At 49.0% G+C, this 19,698-nt stretch overlaps 1 protein-coding gene across 1 annotated transcript in view; it reads left to right on the top strand.

Moving 5' to 3' along the window:
• Positions 1–19,682, top strand: part of LOC147101707 (carboxypeptidase M-like) — a 32,637-nt gene extending 12,955 nt beyond the window's left edge. Inside the window, exons 5-7 of the mRNA XM_085965144.1 lie at positions 4,637–4,821; positions 18,261–18,416; positions 19,609–19,682. Coding sequence (XP_085821270.1) covers positions 4,637–4,821; positions 18,261–18,416; positions 19,609–19,682 — 415 coding nt within the window. The remainder of the gene's footprint in view (positions 1–4,636; positions 4,822–18,260; positions 18,417–19,608) is intronic.
• Positions 19,683–19,698: the final 16 nt, after the last annotated feature.

Genomic DNA, 19,698 nt, shown 5'->3' with positions numbered 1-19,698 from the left:
AGACTGCGAGACGGCTGGGAGAGGCGTTTGGGAGCCGAGCGAGCGGGAGAGGCAGAGCCGACCAAGGGAGACTGCGCGAGAGCCAGTCCAGCGGCTGAAACTGTTCTCCGTCAACGGGGTGTACCCAGCGCCGGTAGAGCCGAGCGAGCAGGAGAGGCAGAGCCGACCAAGGGAGACTGCGCGAGAGCCAGTCCAGCGGCTGAAACTGTTCTCCGTCAACGGGGTGTACCCAGCGCCGGTAGAGCCGAGAGAGCGGGAGAGAGACCGAGCCCGAGCAAGGGGAACTGAGCGAGAGCCAGCCCAGCAGCTGAACCTGTTCGCCGTCAACGGGGTGTACCCAGCGCCGGTTGCCTTGCCGAGAAAAGGGAAAGCACTGAAGCCGACGCGCAGGCTGTGAATCTGAAAGCCAGCGGCCGTCGCCTGTGGGGGAAAGTGTACCCCTCCCGCTAGGGAAGAAACGCGGGAAGCCGCCATTAGGCAGGGAAGAAGACAGAAGCGGGAAACCGCCATTGAAGTGGGCGGGGAGAGAAGATAAGCACGGGAAACCGCCATTTTCGCGGGAAAACCGCCATCTTAGAAAAAAAAAATAAGTTAAAGAAATAATTCGGGGTGTTATCAGAAAGAGAGGAAGATGCCTAAGCGTGGTAACATCAACGATCTTAATGCCGAGGTAGAAGACTGGGCCACGTACGTGAAACGCATCGTGATCTATTGTGAGGCCAATAAAATAGAAGAAGATGACAAAGCTATAACCTTGCTAAACTCGATGGGCGCGAAGACATACGGGCTCTTGAAGCATCTACTATCACCAGCTAAACCGGCGGATCAGACTTTCGATGATATTGTGGCTGTTCTGAAGGATCACTTGAACCCCACACCGTTGATGTTGGCGGAACGATTCAAATTCTATGCGAGAATGCAACGGAAAGACGAAAGCAATGCAGAATACTTGGTCGAACTGCGTAGACTAGCGAAATACTGCCAGTTTGGAGGGAATCTGACAGAGGCATTGCGAGACAAGTTTGTGTGCGGGTTGGCAAAGGAAGGAACGCAAAAGCGACTGCTCGAAGAGAACGACCTTACACTTGACAGGGCTGTCCTTATTGCAGCATCGCACAAAGCCGCAGCGAAGGGAACTGCGGAAATGCAGCTAAAGACAGCAGCACTAAGTGTGGATCAAATTACCTCGACAACAACAAAATGCTATCGTTGTGGGAAGACAACACACGACCAGAACCAATGCTGGTTTAAGAACCAGGAATGTAGGAAATGTGGCAAACTGGGTCACATAGCTAAGGTATGCCAGTCAGGGAAGAAGACCAACAACCAAAGGACCAACAACCAAAGGAAGCCATCACAGGAAAAGTACAACAAGGTACACAAGGTGGCTGAGAAGAGTTCAGACGAACAGAATTCAGACTCAGACCCAAACGGCCAGGAGCTGGGTAGTCTGAGAATTCACAATGTGAGTAAGGAAGCTGACCTACAAACTATCTGGGTCATGCTAAAAATAGCTGGAATCCAAGTGAAAATGGAGTTGGACACTGGATCAGCTCTATCAGTCATAAATCGAAGGGATTACCACCGGCTATTCTCACATATACCCTTAAGAGATACCAAGTTCGTATTGCAGACATACACGGGGCATAAAGTATACCCCATGGGAAAGATAAGAGTCAAAGTGAGAGATAGGGGTAAAGAACACCCAAGAATGAACTTATACGTACTACATGAGGGAGGACCACCACTTCTAGGACGGGAGTGGATCAAGAAAATAGACATGGAATGGCACTATCTAAAAGCCATAACGAGTGAGGACTCGGTGCAGACAATCAGCTCAGATTCTGAAACGGATGACGATAAGACCAACCCAAATATGAAAGACAAGGCTGAAATGGACTTGCCGACGAAGTTTGGAAAAACGAAGGCATGCATAAAGGCTTATGCTCCAGAGAAGAACAAAGTTTCAGAGCAGAACTCCACCGAACAACGACAACCTAGTTTGACAGAAAATTCTGAGCCTGTTCAAGTTACGGACATATCCATGACGGAAGAACACCGAGCTCGGACTCAAACTTATTTCAAATTACGACAACAATTAGAACAATTGAGTTACCGTCTCGTACAAGAGATGAAAACAATGAAAAAGTTCTATGATACCGAATGGGAACAATCTGAACACGAGCTTCAATCTTCAAAGGGAAGGAGTTCGGAGCTCTCAAAAGTTATGGAAATAGCTGAGGTTGCAACACAGATTTTACAGGGATGCCAAAAGTACGCTGAATCACGTCAATGTGAACAGCAGAATGTTGAAACAGCTGCGCCAGTAGAAGGATTGAATAGCCTGATCAATCAATCCCCGAGGGAAGGGGAAGTATTGAAATCACAAACGAGGTCATTAGTGAAGGATTTGCAGGAAAACCAGGAAGAGCGGGATGAATATGAATGCATGAAGAAGTCTCTTCAGGAAAGATGTCTAGGGAGGGAACAACAGTTGGCTAACGTCCAGTTGGGTACGGAAGAAGTAGCAGGCCCTCTCGCTAGACTAGCTCAGGACGACACCGAATATTACCATGACCTGTTGAGTGACACGGAATATTACGATGACTTGGTCTGCCCAGCTTGTGATGAAAACTCCCAAAGTGCAGAAATCAGGATGAAGCACTTAAAGTCTAAGGAACATAGGGAGATGGTGGTGCTACAGCTGGCAACGGATAAGGGAGCCCCGAGAGTCTCCAAGAAGCAGAAAAGAAAAAGACGAAGCAGAAGACGATAACCATCTAAATCATTATCACTTCTATCAGATCATGCACGTGGGCCCACGAAGGGGGCCAAATCAGTTGGAAAGTAGGAAAAATTACCAAGGCAGTCCAGCTGTTTGTAAAAGTCAGCACTGCTGGTTCAGCAGGACGGAAGTTCAAGCTGTTAAGCCAAGGGAAAGACTATTGGATGAGTCACGCTAGAAATGTGAACCGGCTACACCACAGAGATGTTGTTCGGACCGAGTCAAGACCAGAGACTGAATCTGTGAACTGTTCCCGCAGAGACTGAATCTGTGAACTGTTTCCCGCAGAGACTATATCTGTGAATTGTTTTACATGAAGTGATTATATGTTATGTTTAATGGGGAATAAGTATGTTGTAAGCTAAAAAGGGAGGATTGTAGTGTATGTACCCGTCTACCTTTAAGAGAACTATTGTATGTAACCGTTCACCTTTAAGAGAACTATTTTAGGTGTGGCACTACTTTGTTTGGCTTCTGTATACGGTAATACCGACGGTGACCACACCAGTATATAAGTGTTGTGCCAGGAGTTATTGGGCAGATTCGCCCTGACCTTCGAATAGTAAAGTTCTGTTTTAAGTTACTCTTGGAGTCTGTGTATTAATTAACTAAACAACCCACAGACTTTACATCAATGTCCTCTTGAATGACTATTACTATCTTCCTCGCTGGTCAGTGTACACGAGCTAAAAGATGGAGTTACTTTAACAGCTCTATTGACAGTCAAGGGATACAACAAGTGCGTAAATATCAACATAATGAATTGATGACTCATTATTCTATCGGTTTTTAATATGCAACGAATTCATATTTCCCAGTAAATATGGATTAACCAGGTCTGACTATATAAGCAGTGCCAGGCAATGACTATCTCCAACAAGCGAGAGTCTAACCACCGCCCCTTGAATTCATCGCCGAATCCCCCACCATCAACATCCTGGGGGTCAGCATTGACCAGAAACTTAACTGGACCAGCCACATAAATACTGTGGCAGGTCAGAGGCTAGGTATTCTGCGGCGAGTGTCTCACCTCCTGACTCCCCAAAGCCTTTCCACCATCTACAAGGCACAAGTAAGTAGTGTGATGGAATACTCTCCATTTGCCTGGATGAATGCAGCTCCAACAACACTCAAGAAGCTCAACACCATCTAGGACAAAGCAGCCCGCTTGATTGGCACCCCATCCACCACCTTAAACATTCACTCCCTCCACCACCGGCACACCGTGGCTGCAGTGTATACCATCTACAAGATGCACTGCAGCAACTCGCCAAGGCTTCTTCGGCAGCACCTCCCAAACCCGCGACCTCTTCCACCTAGAAGGACAAGGGCAGCAGGCGCATGGGAATAGCACCACCTCCAAGTTCCCATCCAAGTTACACACTGAGTCCTGACGAAGGGTTTCGACCTGAAACGTTGACTCTATTTCTCTCTCCACGGATGTTGCCTGGCCTGCTGAGTTTTTCCAGCATTTTCTGTTGTTATTTCAAGTTACACACCATCCTGACTTAGAAGTACATCGCCGATCCTTCATCGTCACTGGGTCAAAATCCTGGAACTCCCTCCCTAACTGCATTGTGGGAGTACCTTCACCACACGGACTGCAGCGGTTCAAGAAGGCAACTCATCACCACCTTCTCAAGGGCAATTAGGGATGGGCAATAAATGCTGGCCTTGCCAGCGACGGCCACATCCCATAAAAACGAATTTTAAAAAAAGTTCAGTTTCCCTTTAAGAAACATTCTTCTAAAAGACTCTTGTTAGAATAAAAGTATATATATTTTTTATAAAACCCTGACGACCATAGAGAGGCACTGCTGCAACCTCCGTGTACTTTGTGCCCGTTTACAGGTATAACAGTAATCAAATGGATTTAAACAGAAATTTTCCTGACCCCTTTGGAAAAAGCATTGCACCTCTTGAGCCAGAAACTGAGGCAGTGATACGGTGGATTCATAGCGAGCCATTTGTGTTGTCTGCTAGTCTTCATGGAGGAGCCATAGTGGCTGCTTATCCATATGATAATAACAACCAAGGTGAGATTTTCATATTAGCACTTTATACAGTTTGATTTGGTTTAAAATTAGCCTCTATCGCCCTGTGTATAGATTGCAGTTTGCACTGGTCTCGGATTCATGACTTGATCTTCATTTAGAGCCTTGACTAATAGGTGTTTTTAGTCTGAAGTCCCGATAGGCTTGTGGAAAACACTGAGCTTGGTAGCCCATGCCTGAACATGTTGAACATGCCTGTTCTCAACGAACACTACCAGTCTCGTGTTCGACCACTGTATGAAACTTGTAAATTTCTACTCTGCTACATGTTACACTTTCCTGCCTTTTCTAAATGACGAAATGTGCCCACAATGACCCTGTTCGAATTAGTGGGAGGCCATGTGAGAGTCTCCCGTATGACATCTACAGGGCTTGACTTGTTCAAATGCTGATTTAAACAGTTAAAACGTCTCCCCTCCTCCAAAACTGCCGATCAATGGGTAAAATGGACCCCAATGGCACAGTACGAAGCCATACAGACCAGGAATGTCTCGCATTCAGCCCCTGGTCTTTACTGAGTTTCAAAAAAAAAATTCAGCCAGGATAGCAACAGGAGCTCAACAACTGGCCTCGGTGTGCTCCTAAGCTAGCAATAAGAAAAATCAGCCACGGTTCCCCGTCTTGATAACTATCCGGTTGGCCCATTGTTAGAAAGGGGCATGCTGGTGAGGGCAGGTAAAGACAGGATCAGTCTCAGGATGATGCCTCCCCAGTACAATAGCCCACGACACTCTGTATTGTGGCTTACATGTGAAATTGGCCACTTGGGTGAGATATCTCAGGGCTGCCAATGATGTGGAACTATAGTCTAGCATGAGTTGGCACCTTTGGGAGAGGAGGAGAGAAAGTAACAAAAAGGTTAAAAATTTAAACTTTCAATTGATTTATTCCACTCATTTTTTTCCCCCTAGTGTTTTATGCTTTTCTTAATAATTGTGAACAATATGCCTTCAGTAATCAGTCAGTTCTTCATTGGTGTTTCCCTGACCACTACAAGTGCAGCCACCACAGTTATTTGATGATGCCATTACGTGTTTTGGAAGGTTTCCATTCTTTGTTTCTGTTTCTATCTATTGTCCATGTTGGGACTGTATTCAACATAAACTTGCACCTCTAAAGTAGTGGCAAATTTAAGTTGATGAGGGTTATTATTTGGATATTTTTCTACTACTCTCTCCCAATGAGTGTGCCACACTGACCGAGGATTTGGAGTTGCCATCAGCCATTCATACGAACGTACGAACAATGCCGGACAGGTAAAGACCCTCTGGGTCCATCTAGCCTGTCCCACACAATTGCGACACCTTGTGTATCATGATACATACGCTCCCCACCCCACCCGAAACCAAGTGATCTCCTGGGAGAGGCGAGAAACCAGATAAAACCCCAGGCCAGTTTGCGGTGGGGGGGGTGGAAATCTGGGAAATTATCTCCAACCCATTTAAGCCATCGAAACTTGTCCAGGAGATCACTCTGGCCCTGAATCCCTGAATGAGCAAGCTTCTGTAAGAGGTGATGCCCACCTCAACCAGAAACAGGCCCACTTAAGGATGTTCTCAAAGAATGACATTAAAAAAAAAAATGTCTGCTTGAAAGTTGATGGAGAGCTTTCTTCATCAAAAAGTGCCTGCCAAGACTTTATGGGCTAGATTTTCAGTAGCTTGCGCCAGCAGTTAGCGCCTTAAGAGAAGTGATTTCCGGGCGCTATGCGTGTAGCGCCCGGGCGCAGCGCAGTTTGCGCCCCGCCCCAAATTAAGTTGCCCGTTAGCGCCGGCGCAAAGTTTAGCGCCCGCCCGGATGCGCGCGCAGAAAATGACGTCACATCCTCGTGCAACGCCCTTTGGCCGCCCCGATTGCAAACTTCAGTCGGACCGCCCCATTGTGCGACGGGCGGCCGGAGCGTTTGGAAAAAGGAACGCAACACAACCAGCGCGGGCCCCGGGGGGCGCTAATTAAAGGGAACGTCCTCTCCAGTATAAAGGCCATCCTTTTTTCAGAAAACAGTCTTGTGCAACGCATTTCTGGAGACACAACAAGGAGGATAGCTAACTGGTTTCAAGCAGCAAGAGGCAGGTATTTTTGGACTCAGGCAATAGCGCTGCAAGTGGCCATTTGGAAATTAGACTGTTTGCCAGGATTTGATGGGGGCTGCATGGGGTGCCAACGTGCAGCTGCAGCGCCATGTCCGTAGGGCTCGCAGACGCATTGTGAGAGGGGCAGCCCTGGCTAGAGGCAGAGGGGGCTACAGGCGTCAGCCACGTAGGCCTTACCCAGTCAGGCTATACCGCCAGCAGCGCTCCTACCTAAACATGAGTGCCGCGCGATGTGTTAGAAGGCTCCGATTCCGAAAGGAGGTGATTGCAGAGATCTGCCACCTGCTTCGCCGAGATCTGCGGCCAAAGCTCAGGTGCAGGACGTCTCTGTCGGTGGAAGTGAAGGTGACGGTGGCATTGAACTTCTATGCCACCGGCTCCTTCCAATACGCTGCTGGGGACATAGCAAACATCTCCCAGTATGGCGCGCATCGCTGCATCCGCCACGTGACCGAAGCACTGTTCAGAAGGAGAAGCCAATTCATCTCCTGCCCCATGGCCCTCGAGAGCCAGCATCAGCGCGCATTGGGATTTGCCAGACTCGGTGAATTCCCCTTGGTGCAGGGCGCCATTGACTGTACGCATGTGGCTTTGCGGGCCCCTCTGGAGCATGGCGAGCAGTATCGCAACAGGAAGGGCTACCATTCTCTGAATGTGCAGCTGGTATGTGACCACAAGCAGCGCATCATGGCAGTCAATGCCAGCTTCCCAGGCAGCAGCCACGATGCCTTTATCCTGCGGCAGAGTACTGTGCATGACATGTTCCAGGCACAGCCTTCCCCAAGAGGATGGCTCATCGGGGACAAAGGCTATCCTTTGTGCACCTGGCTCATGACCCCGCTCCGCGCGCCCAGGACCGCTGCTGAAGAGGCCTACAACGAGAGCCATCAAACCACCCGCAACATCATCGAGCTAACTTTTGGGGTCCTCAAGCAGCGGTTCCGCTGCCTTGATCGCTCCGGAGGAGCTCTCCAGTATTCGCCGGACCGGGTCTCCCAATTTGTGGTGGTTTGCTGCATGCTACACAACCTGGCTATCCGCAGGACTCAGGCACTGCCACCTGACGTTGGACCAGCACCTCAGGAGGAGGAGCAGGAGGAGCATGAGGAGGAGGAGGAGGAGCAGGAGTACGTTCCCAGGAGGGAGCGACCAGGGCCAAGGGCCGCACGACGCCACCTTATTACACGGTACTTCTAAGCCCCCTGTCAGGGAATGGCCAGGGGCCATGAGGGAAGATGAATGCAGCCGCTCCGCAAGCCCTCAGCCGGCGAAGCCAACAAACACTAAGAAGAACAACCATGGAGACTGCATGAATAAAGATAATTTTTTATTGCACAAAAATGAAAAGCCCTTCCCACATGAATCCCCAAAAACAATAAACGGGCCCCACGAAAAGCCCAACAAACGACTCACTCGCACAAGCTGGGGAGGAGCCACTCCACCTTTATTCAAACCGGGCCTCAACGTCGGCCTAATGCAAAAAATAAGCCCTCCAAAAGCACAACCATGGGCAAAATAAAGATGGCCACCGCCATATTAAAGGAAAGCTGCCCACACCCTCTACTGAGTGGCCCGCGAGGGCGAGACCTTGGCCAGCATTTTGCCTCCCCTGCCCTGCCTGCTGCTCCTTCGCAAGCTCTGCCCAGTGGCTGCTGCGAGGCTGGGGGAAGGCGCCTGAGGCTCAGATGCCCTTCCGCCAGATGCCGCTGGGGGGCGGCCTACACGGCGTTTGGGCCTCGAGGGGCCGTCTGCTGAGTGGCGCACCTGAGCCTGGCCACCATTAGCTGCAGCCGCTTGCCGTTGACGCCCCAGAGGGGGAATGGCGGCGACGGATGGCGCAATGTGGGCCAGCTGGCGTCTGGGATGCGCTGGCTGGTGCTGTGGCGCGGTGGCACTCGGCCGGGCCCGCACTGCAGGATCCGCAGCAATCAGCCGACGGGCGGCTTGCTGGGATGGTCCAGCGCGGCGCCTGCCCTGGCGATGCCTGCCTGAGACAGCGCGTGTGGCAGCAGTGAGTGGCCCTGTGGTCCTGGTGTGCGCGCGCATCACATCCGCCAGGGCCTTGACGGCATCAGTCAGCATGCGGCCAGTCGCGGCAGTTGCTGCCCCGAACTCGCGCACACTGGTCGCCAGCGACTCGATGGCCTCAGGCATGCGCCCCACCACGCTCATGAGCTCCGTGTGGCGCCGGTCCGAGTCGTCGGCCATCTTATCCAGCTTCCGCACCTCCTCCGAAGTGAAGGTGTCCAGACTGGAGTCGCGACTCTCCCGCTGGGGAGGAGGGGGCCGAACTAGGGGACCCTTGCCGCGTTGGTGACGGCGAGTGTGCCGATCAGCAGCACTCCCCTCTGATCCTTGCCCCCTTTGGGGGGAAGGCCGCAGGCCACGCGCACGGCTGCTGGGTGGCTGGACGCCACTGGTCCCAGAAGCTGCATTGCCCTGCGACAGTTCCTCCAGGCACTCGTCCAGTGAGGAGGTGTCAAGCATTTCCTCCTCTCCTGCGGGACGTGACTCTTCCCCCGAAGGTCCGGCTTGCTCCTCCTCCTCCTCCTGGTCGGAGGTGCTGTCACTGGCAGCTTCAGGGTCCTTGTCGTCACCAGCTGAAAGCAGGAATGCACAAGAGTAGCTTCAGAGTGAGGAGACGGCATCAGCGAGGGAGTTAGGACTGGTGGGATTCAGCGCATTGGTGGGACAGTGGCAAAGGAGGTAGCTCGGATGGGCCAGTGCGACGCGAGAGGGCCAAAAGGCGAGGTCCTTACCATTGCCGGGCAGTGGAGGGTCGGATACACCGCACGCTGTGGGGACAATCACACGGGCTCCCATGAGCACACACACGCGCTCCTCCAGCCGAGTGAGCTTCTGCAGCTTGGCGCGGCCACCCCTGGCACGGGCCTGGCGATTAAACGCTACTTTAGCCTGCAAGAGAAAGGACGGGCTGTAAGTGCGCAGTGAAGCCCTGATGTAGTGTGCACTGCTTCCCATGGTGGAATAGCTTGGACAGAGTGAAGCCCTGATGTACTGTGCACTGCCTCCCATGGTGGAATAGCTTGGACAGAGTGAAGCCCTGATGTAGTGTGCACTGCCTCCCATGGTGGAATAGCTTGGACAGAGTGAAGCCCTGATGTAGTGTGCACTGCCTCCCATGGTGGAATAGCTTGGACAGAGTGAAGCCCTGATGTACTGTGCACTGCCTCCCATGGTGGAATAGCTTGGACAGAGTGAAGCCCTGATGTACTGTGCACTGCCTCCCATGGTGGAATAGCTTGGCCGAAGTGTAGAGTGCCGAATGGCCATTTGATGCTCATGACTGTCCCAATGCTGCTGGCTGAGGGCAGGCCAATAGGACTTTCAGGTCCCTTTGCCCATCATGTCAGGTGTACATGCAAGAATGAGGAGGAGACTGGAAAGGCTACTCACCTTCACAATCCTGGTCAGATCGTTGTATTTCTTACGGCATTGTTTGTGGGTCCTGGGGGCCTCGCCGGTGAACGTCACCCTCTGGGCGATCTACTTCCAGGCTTTGGTGTAGTCATGGTGGGTTGGATTCCTCCCACTCTCTGGAAACAAGATCTTGCGCCTCACCTCCAGAGCTGTGACCATTATGTCCAGATCACCCTCTGAGAAGCGCAGGGCACGCTGACGGGCCTTCTCTGGCGTTGCCATGACTCCCTGGGGCTGAGCAGCAGTGTTGAGGCCTCTTTGCAAGGCTGCAGTGTGCAGGGCGTGGCAGCAGACCAATTCGTCCCTTCCCCCTTTAAGAGCTGGTCGGCACCACGGGGTCTGCTGTCAGTGCAAAAATGACCGCACCCGTGCTGCGCCCCGCCTGGGCGCTATCCCTCTGGACCGCCGGCTTAGCGCCTAAAGATAGGAGTGGAACGCCTCTTTTAGCGCTCCACCACTCTCTTAGGGCGAAGCCACTGAATTTCCGGCAACGGGGCGCTACTTTGGGGCGGGCGCTAACTTCGGGCGGGCGCTAAGGTTAGCGCCCCAAAACTGTCTATACTGAAAATCTAGCCCATTATGTTTGGGGAGCTGTGCATCGTTCTAGTCACAAATACATCACATGCAAGTACTACAATGACGCATGTTGATACAATTTCCATCATCATTGACATAAAGCTTGTCATTCATGTGGAAATGACTTATGAAATGATACTGGGCGGCCTGCTGGTGGCGCTGTCCAGGGAGAGTATAAATACTCGGGCATGGGCCCAGCTTGCTCAGGACATTCTTTAACAGGAACTAGTGAAGGACACAACTAGATCTCCATGTTGAAAAGCAGTTGATTAAAGCCTTGTTTAATACTTAGACCAAGTGCCTAGTAGTTTTCTTACGTCAATCATGTCATATATTCGCAAACAAATGAGCAAAAGCCAAACACTGAATCATGAAAACTGTGCCCTGTAATATGCTTGGCATAGGTTTAAAATGCCAAAGAAGAGCAGAACTTAAGAAAGCTTCACAGGGACTTCTAAAAACATATTTAACAAGCAAAAACCACTGCAAGAAAGAAGAACTTGCCTTTCATACAGCGCTTTTCACATCCCAAAAATGCTTCACAGCAAATGAAGTATTTCTGGTGGAGTCACTGTTGTACATAGGCAAATACGGCAGTCAATTTACGCTCAGCAAGGTCCCACAAAGAGCACTAAGATAAATGACCAGTGAATCTGTTCTGGTGCTGTCAGTTTAGGGATAAATGTTGGCCAGTCTACCAGGAGAGGTACCCTGCTCGTCTTCAAAAAGTACCATTGGGATCCTTTACATCCACCTGAGAGGGCAGACAAGGCCTCAGTTTAACATCTCATCTGAAGGACAGCGCCTCTGACAATGTAGTACTTCCTTAGTACTGCACTGAGGTGGCGGTCTAAATCATAGAATCATAGAAATTTACAGCACGGAAGGAGGCCATTTCGGCCCATCGTGTCCGCGCCGGCCGACAAAGAGCTTTCCGGCCTAATCCCATTTTCCAGCTCTTGGTCTGTAGCCCTGTAGGTTACGGCACTTCAAGTGCACATCCAAGCACTTTTTAAATGCGGTGAGGGTTTTTGCCTCTACCACCCTTTCAGGCAGTGAGTTCCAGACCCCCGCCATCCACTGGGTGAAGAAATTTCCCCTCAAATCCCCTCTAAACCTCCTACCAATTACTTTAAATCTGTGCCACCTGGTTGTTGACCCCTCTGCTAAGGGAAATAGGTCCTTCCTTCCCACTCTATCTGGGCCCCTCATAATTTTAGACACCTCAATAAGATCTCCCCTCAGACTCCTCTGTTCCAAAGAAAACAAATCATGTACTGAGGTCTGTGAAGTTGGGCTTGAACCCATGGGCCTAGAAATTGAGTGGGCTTTGCGCCCATTTTGCGGCGCTAGAGGTCATTGCGCTGGACTTACAGCCGGTTCAGAAATTCCCTGGGGCCCTACCATCGGCGGTAGACCGGTTGCGCTGCGCCGGCACCGATGACGTCATCGGTGTGCGCAGCGTCCCGGTTGCCGTGGTGACGGGCCCCAGCGCTGAAATTGAGTTGCGGCCGCCTCGCCCGTGGCAGCCGCAACTAAGACTCTGGCAACCGAGTCTTACAGGAGTTTGCGCCGGCGCATTAAGGTCGCGCGGCGGCCGGCCGCTTTCCCGCCGGCCGCCTGCCCGCACCTCCCTCCCCGAACTCCTCCACCCCCCCCCCCGCGGAACAGATGCTTCTGGGCTGCGAGCCCGGCACTTCCCCGAGGTGCCGGGCTCATTTTTGTGAAGATTTTACCGGCCAGCGGGCGGGTGCAGGCAGCTCCTCCTTAACTGAAGGAGGAGGCCTGCACTTCCCGAGCCTGCCGCACCGCATCGGGCACCGCAGCGCCGGAATAGCGCCGCAATGCGGCAGGTAGCGCCCATTTTCAGGCGCAAACACCCTTCAGTAGCGCCGGCAGCCGTTTGGGCGCGGCGCTACTGAATTTTTGGCGCGCGCAGGGGGACTTAGCGCCGGCGCTAACTTTCCGGCGCTAAAGCCCTGGCGTGGCGCCAACTGAATTTCTAGGCCATGATCTTCTGACTCTAAAGACAAGAAGAGTGCTACCACTGAGCTAAGGTTGACACTAAAGAATGTTTCATCTGCAGCTGCTAAAAAAGCATCACCTCAGTAAAAATGTAAGTGGTTATAAGACAAATACTGACAAAAAATATTTAAAAATCCATGTATTTATTTTTATAGCATTGTACAGGGGGCAGCAGATTATATTATAATGGCCCAGAAATTCGGGTCAGGGGCTTCCCGCGGGTGCAAGCCCCCGACCTGCACTTATCTAGCGCGCCGGCTGTTGAGCTCTGGGCCCGCGTGGAATTCCGATCCTGGGCCTGCTCCAACTGCCAGCGCGCAGTGCTTGCGTATCCCAGGGGCGCAGTTAGTTCGATGCGTCCCCTGGGATCACGTGGGCCATGGGGAGCCAATGGCAGCAGGGAATGCTTCATTCATAAGTTTGACAGGACCTGTCAAACCTATAAATACTATAAGCCCCAAAACATCACTAAATCTTCAAATAAATTTTTTAAAAAGCCCCAAAACATCACTAAATCTTCAAATAAAAAAAAAAAATCACATTTTTAAAATAAACTATAAATTACATGAAATAACTATTTTAGACAATAATTTAAATTTTTGAAAAAGTTAATTACATTTTCTAACGGGGCTAAAAATAAACTTACCTTTCTTTAAAGTATTTAAAAATAATAAACCTGTGGAAAAAACATTTTAATTTTAATTAATTCACCACTTACCTTGTAAAAAGCAGGCCTTGCGACTGCTTTTTAAATGTTTAACTTCTGGAAACTTACCTTCCCGGGAAAACCTGCAAAAAAAACATAAGTTCGATGCGCACGCGCTGCCTCTCCTGCGCACGCGTTCGACTTCTGATCCCCTTCTTTCAAGGGAACGGAAGTGCCGGTTTCCCGCGCATGCGCAGTGCATGCCCGAAACCGGCACTTCCATTGGGCTTACGGGTGAGTACCCCATGCGTACTCACCCGTGGAGACCCGAATTTCTGGGCCATTATATAAACCATAGCAGTTTAAAGCACAGAAGGAGGCCATTGTATCCGTGCCGGCCCTGTGCTAACCTCAGTACTCAATGTTCTCCCCTTAGCGCCTTTCGCATCAAATACTCATCCATTTTGACCTTAAAAGATGCAATGGGCTCTGACTCAACTACTCCCCGTGGCAAAGCATTCCTGATCAATGGCAGCAAAAACACAAGGAAAGGGATTCTGGAGAACCCTTACACGCTACATAGTTTAAGATCCCTCTAAAGTATGATGTCGCCAACTTTAGTGGGAGCAGGAATACTCCGCATACCTGCAGCTCCCTGAAGCACGTGAGCACGAAAATCACCCCTTCTGTTGTAACCAGATTAAGTGACTCAATCATAGGGTCATACCACAGAAGGAGGCCATTCGGCCCATCATGCCTGTGCCAGCTCTCTGAAAGAGCTATCCAATTAGTCCCACTCCCCTACAGAGTTAATTGTTGTGTAGTTGGTAGAACCTCAGCCAAAACAAAAGTATTGGAGTTTAGCTGATACATTGAAAATATTCCACTTCCTGTTGTTGATTTTTGAAGCAAAAAGTTGCAGGTAATGACAACCTACATCATTGCCTCAATAGGCGGTGATTCTTCTGTTTTTTGAAGCCTGCATGGCTTCTGTAGTAAAGGAGGAAGTTTTAGGTGAATTTCCACATTATGGTGGGTGAGACCCAGGACCTTTTCCTGTCCAATACCAGCTGGCCGAGCCAGACAATTAATGAACCCCTTCAGCGGATGTAGCTTTAAATACTAACAAGCTGAATTGTCACTGGAGTAATGTCAGTTCTCAAATAATAGCGCTTATTTTTAGTGATGAACACTAGACAAGATATTGTAGCCAAAGCACCAGAGATTTGACCAGATATATGATTAATGTTGAATGGGGTCATTTTCACTTTGAGCGCAGGCAGAGAACTGCTGGTTGCAGATCACTGCCATGCCTTGGCTACAAGGGAGGTTTAAGCCCAATGTGACATTGTAGGTTGCGGATGAGACAATAACAGTAGTATTCAGATATCACTACTCCATTGCTGCGCGGAAGGTTAGTCTAGAAGCTGATTTGAAGAGTTTGCATGATAAAGCAAAATTAAACAACTTTTGCAGCTGAGGTGAGTTAACCGTGAGCAGTTATGAGAACTATGGGATGCTATGAGGGCACTTTCAGCGACTTAGTGCATCCTGTGGGTAAGGGAAAAGATCCAAAACACTAGCCCATAGCCCAAGGTCTTTTGGCAAAGCTGGAGCCTTTAACGTGGGCATTTGAAAAGGAGCCTGTCAGTTTGTCTGATGTTGAAGCCATGCATACCTTGGCAGCGAGAAGACCGCAGACGGTGATGAATCACCACGGAATTCCCAGCAGAATGGCAGCTCGAAGAAGCCAGAGATAACAACCTTCTGTACTCTGAAGCAAAAGCTGACGGCGTCAAGAGACGATTGTAACAGTTTGTGGTTGAGCTGATCAGCAGCCTGAATGAAAGGCTTGAACGTGTGTCAATTCTGAACAGTTTGGGTAATTTTGAATTCCCGTTCGGAAGAGATCACACATGCTGTTTCGCATCTAAGCCTAGGCCCCCCGTGACACACACAGCAGAATGGTCCGAAATGAATGTCATGATTGTTCGTAGCAGACATTCTATTGATCTCAATGTAGCCGGACTGCTTGAAGCTTTGCACGACATGGAGCTGACAGTCTCTGTGAAATTCCTATTATAGGTGGCAAAGTGTGTTGAAAAAATATATTCTCATGTTAACACACCAGCAAGAGATAAGAGAAAGCAGGTGCCAGCACCAACTGTTAACACAGCAGTGGCGCTTCACAAGAGAGAATCTGAACTCTGAAATTCTAGCCACAAGATGACTAAAAACAAGAAAGCAGAAGGGTTTGTCCAGCCATGAATAGGTGCTGATTCGTGCACAACTTTGGGGCTTAGGACTGACGTGCTTGCTAAAGACCGGGGTAACAAGCGTTCAAATTTCTCTGTCAGTGGCGACCCTAAGTCAGAATAGAATAGAATAGAATCATAGAAGGATACGGCACAGAAGGAGGCCATTCGGCCCATCGTGCCTCTTTGGTAGAGCTATCCAATTAGTCCCACTCCCCCCTGCTTTTTCCCCGTAGCCCCGTAGATTTTTTCCCTTCAAGTATTTATCCAATTCTCTTTTGAAAGCTATTATCGAATCTGCTTCCACCACCCTCAGCGTTGCTAATGTTGTTTCTTTCCCTATTACGGATTCAAAACAACATTTATTCTCCCTTTTTTATGGTGAGGATTACCACCCCACATCGGTTTCCTCATGATGCCTGTGACAAAAATAGAGATTTTGTCCCATGAGAAGTGTATCCTGATGGCTTTACTCATGGGAAGTCTCAGCCTGGAACATGGCTGTGGCATTTAGCTGCTAATCAGCCCTGTGCCTTTAAGGCACGGCTCTAAATAGGCAAATCCAGATAACTGTGGCAACTTAGAAATTGCTCAGGTCATTCAGAGGAAAGTTGTGGCTGCTTATAAATTTTAGGTCCCAGGTCACTGACTGGAACATAGGAGCAGGAGTCGGCCTTTCAGCCCCTCGAGCCTCCTCCGCCATTCAATTAGACCCGGGCTGGCCTGTACCGCAACTTCATTTACCCGCCTTACATCCACATCTTAAACTGTAACAACTCCTCAGTCAGCTGCATCTGAGTCCCACATCCCTGCCACATGTGATCCCACGCAAGTGCACGCTGGCCACTTCATCCCCCTAAATTGGTGCCTATTCACAGCAAGAAAAAAGAGAGAATGGACCTCCTCCTGACTCCCCACCTATATGAACCAACAACCAATCTAATGTAGCATAGGCAGTTATTTCTGCCGCTTACTCACCAAACATTCCTTCTATCCTTACAATGGAGCAGCTATATGTCTAGTTGGGAAGGTCATGGGTTCAAGCTCCACTCCAGAGCACATAATCTAGACTGACTTCAATGCAGTACTGAGGGAGTGCTGCACTGTTGGAAGTATTATTTTTTGGATGAGACGCTAAACCTAGGCCCCATCTGCCATCTCAGGTGGACGTAAGAGATCCCAAGGAAGGACAGGGGAGTTCTCTTGGTGCTCTGGCCAACATTTATCCCTGAACCAACACAACTAAAACAGATTATCTGATTATTTATCTCGTTGTTTGTGGGACATTGCTGTACGCAAATTGGCTGCCGCATCAAGCTAAATTACAACAGCGACCATGCTTTAAAAGTACTTAATTGGCTGTGAAGCTTTTTGGGATATCCTGAGTACATGAAAGGCACTCTAAAAATGCAAGTTTTTTCCCCCCTGTTATGTGAGCCAACAGTAGAGTGTTGGCAAGCTTCTTAATTATTGTGAGAGGGAATCACATCTGAATCTGATTCAATCTTCATCCACTCACATTTTCTTTAGGTTTCACTGAATGGTGATCGGGAGCTGGAACCCTAGCAGATTTTGAGCTAGCTCTCATAATGTAGCAATTATAAGTCAGGAATGTGATGGAATATTCTCCACTTGCCTGGATGAGTGCAGCTCCAACAACACTCAAGAAGCTCGACACCATCCAGGACAAAGTAGCCCGTTTGATTGACACCCCATTCAGCACCTTCAACATTCACTCCCTCCAACACTGGCACACCGTGGCTGCAGTGTGTACCATCTACAAGATGCACTGCAGCAACTCGCCAAGGCTTCTTCGGCAGCACTTCCCAAACCCACCACCTCCACACACCATCCTGACTTGGAAGTATATCGGCCGTTCCTTCATCGTCGCTGGGTCAAAATCCTGGAACTCCCTCCCTAACAGCACTGTGGGAGCACCTTCACCACACGGACTGCAGCGGTTCAAGAAGGTGGCTCACCACCACCTTCTCAAGGGCAATTAGGGATGGGCAATAAATGCTGGCCCTGCCAGCGACGCCCACATCCCAGAAACGAATTAAAAACATTGTTCCAACTACTGCCTGATGGAATTGAGTTTACAAAGCGGAGACTAGGCCTGAGACATTCCTAGTCTATTTGGCTTGGTATCACACTGGGTGATGCTTTTATCAGTGAAGCCATTGGGCGAGCTTAAGTAATTTTTAATCATTTTTGACTGTCCTATAATATGTTATATATTTTAGGTGAGTTTGTGTGTAGGTTGCCCTTTTGGCAAAATAGGATCAGTTTCCTTTCTGAAAAAGTTCTGTGTAAAGCTTTATTCCTGTCATGACAAAAGATCTGAAGTGAATATTATTGAACGGTCACTTTCGTTATCCTTCACAGGTAACAACAACTACAGCCGGAGTCCCGATGATGATGTATTTAAATACTTGGCAAAAATCTATTCCTTTAACCATAAGACTATGTACAGAGGGAATTTATGTAAGATGAAATTCCTGGATGGTGTGACGAATGGAGCTAAATGGTACACCATAGCAGGCAAGCCATTAATATAGGAGACTGGCTCACATTGTATATTATGGAACACTCCTGTTCCCTCTTTGGACCTTTCTGACCATTTTTAGTCTTCACATTTTGAAGTTTCACAGTTAATGTTGTTAAAGTGGTGTAAAATAGCCCTGGTTTTGACTCACACCACACAATGTTAATGTTAGGTAATGTCATGGTGCTCAAGGGAATAGGGATTATAAACAACAAAACCCATGACACAAAATGCAGAATCTCATGCCTTTATTTTATTCTGAGTTTTCTTTATCTTCAATCTACTTTTCCCTTTTTTAAAAAACGGATTTGTTCTCCTCTTCCTGGCTTTGTGCCAACCAGACACTATTGACCATTTCCAAGCGAAGCAGAGTGGACATGTAACTGCCTATCAAGCCTCTAACTATACTGCTGTACAGCTGGTTGCCGAGAGGTTCGGCACGGTGACTCATCTACTGTTTTATGTGCCTTTTTACATGCCCTTTGAGAGAATACTTGGCCAAGATCCAGAACTCACTATGTGAGTGGCTGCGATGTTAACCTGTATCCTTCCACTCAGCATTTGGTACCAGAACATTATAACCCCTGGGCTTCCAGAACCTTGCACATAACCAGTTTTGAAGCTCACTGCTATCGATTTGGTGCTTGGAATTTCTACAAGGATTATAAGCGAATTGATAATTCAGTTATCACTGAATAACAGTGATATGCTGATAGGGTGAGATGAAGGGGAGGAGGCTCGCGTGGAGCATAAACACTGGCCTGGACCTGTTGGGCCGAATGGCCTGTTTCTGCGCTGTATATACTATGTAATACTATGTAGTTCTATGGTCATTTAATCTGCTAAAACCTTCCCAAGCCTGGAACAATTGGCACCAACTCCGGAATCTTACACAAAGACCAAAGCAATAGTGAATGTAGAGAATGGAAGTACTGGCACAGTGAGTTGGTGTTGAGAATGGAGGAGTGTAAGGTGATATCTCCATATTATATATCTGTGCTAAATGTGATCTGGGAGTGTTTAATGCTGACATTCAGTCTAAAGAGAGAAAATGAAGATCCCTCACTTCAATGGGCATAAAAAAAATTCACAAAAAACCCCAAAACATCTCTCGGAGCTCACTATCTCGATGTTTTAATATTATCAGTTGCTTTGCAGCTATCATGTCTTCTACCCCTACTTGCACAGCTGGATCAGATATGACTATGTCTGCAGAGCATGTTGGAAAGCCTGTGCAAAGCAACGTGCATGTGAAGATTTAACATGTGTCTTGGCTTC

Source organism: Somniosus microcephalus, chromosome 23 (genome assembly GCF_052327205.1).
Source record: "Somniosus microcephalus isolate GS21.2 chromosome 23, FLI_Smic_1.0, whole genome shotgun sequence".
In the NCBI taxonomy this organism is placed as follows: domain Eukaryota; kingdom Metazoa; phylum Chordata; class Chondrichthyes; order Squaliformes; family Somniosidae; genus Somniosus; species Somniosus microcephalus.
The sequence above is the reverse complement of the archived record's forward strand: the minus strand, read 5'-3'. Positions and strand labels throughout refer to the sequence as shown.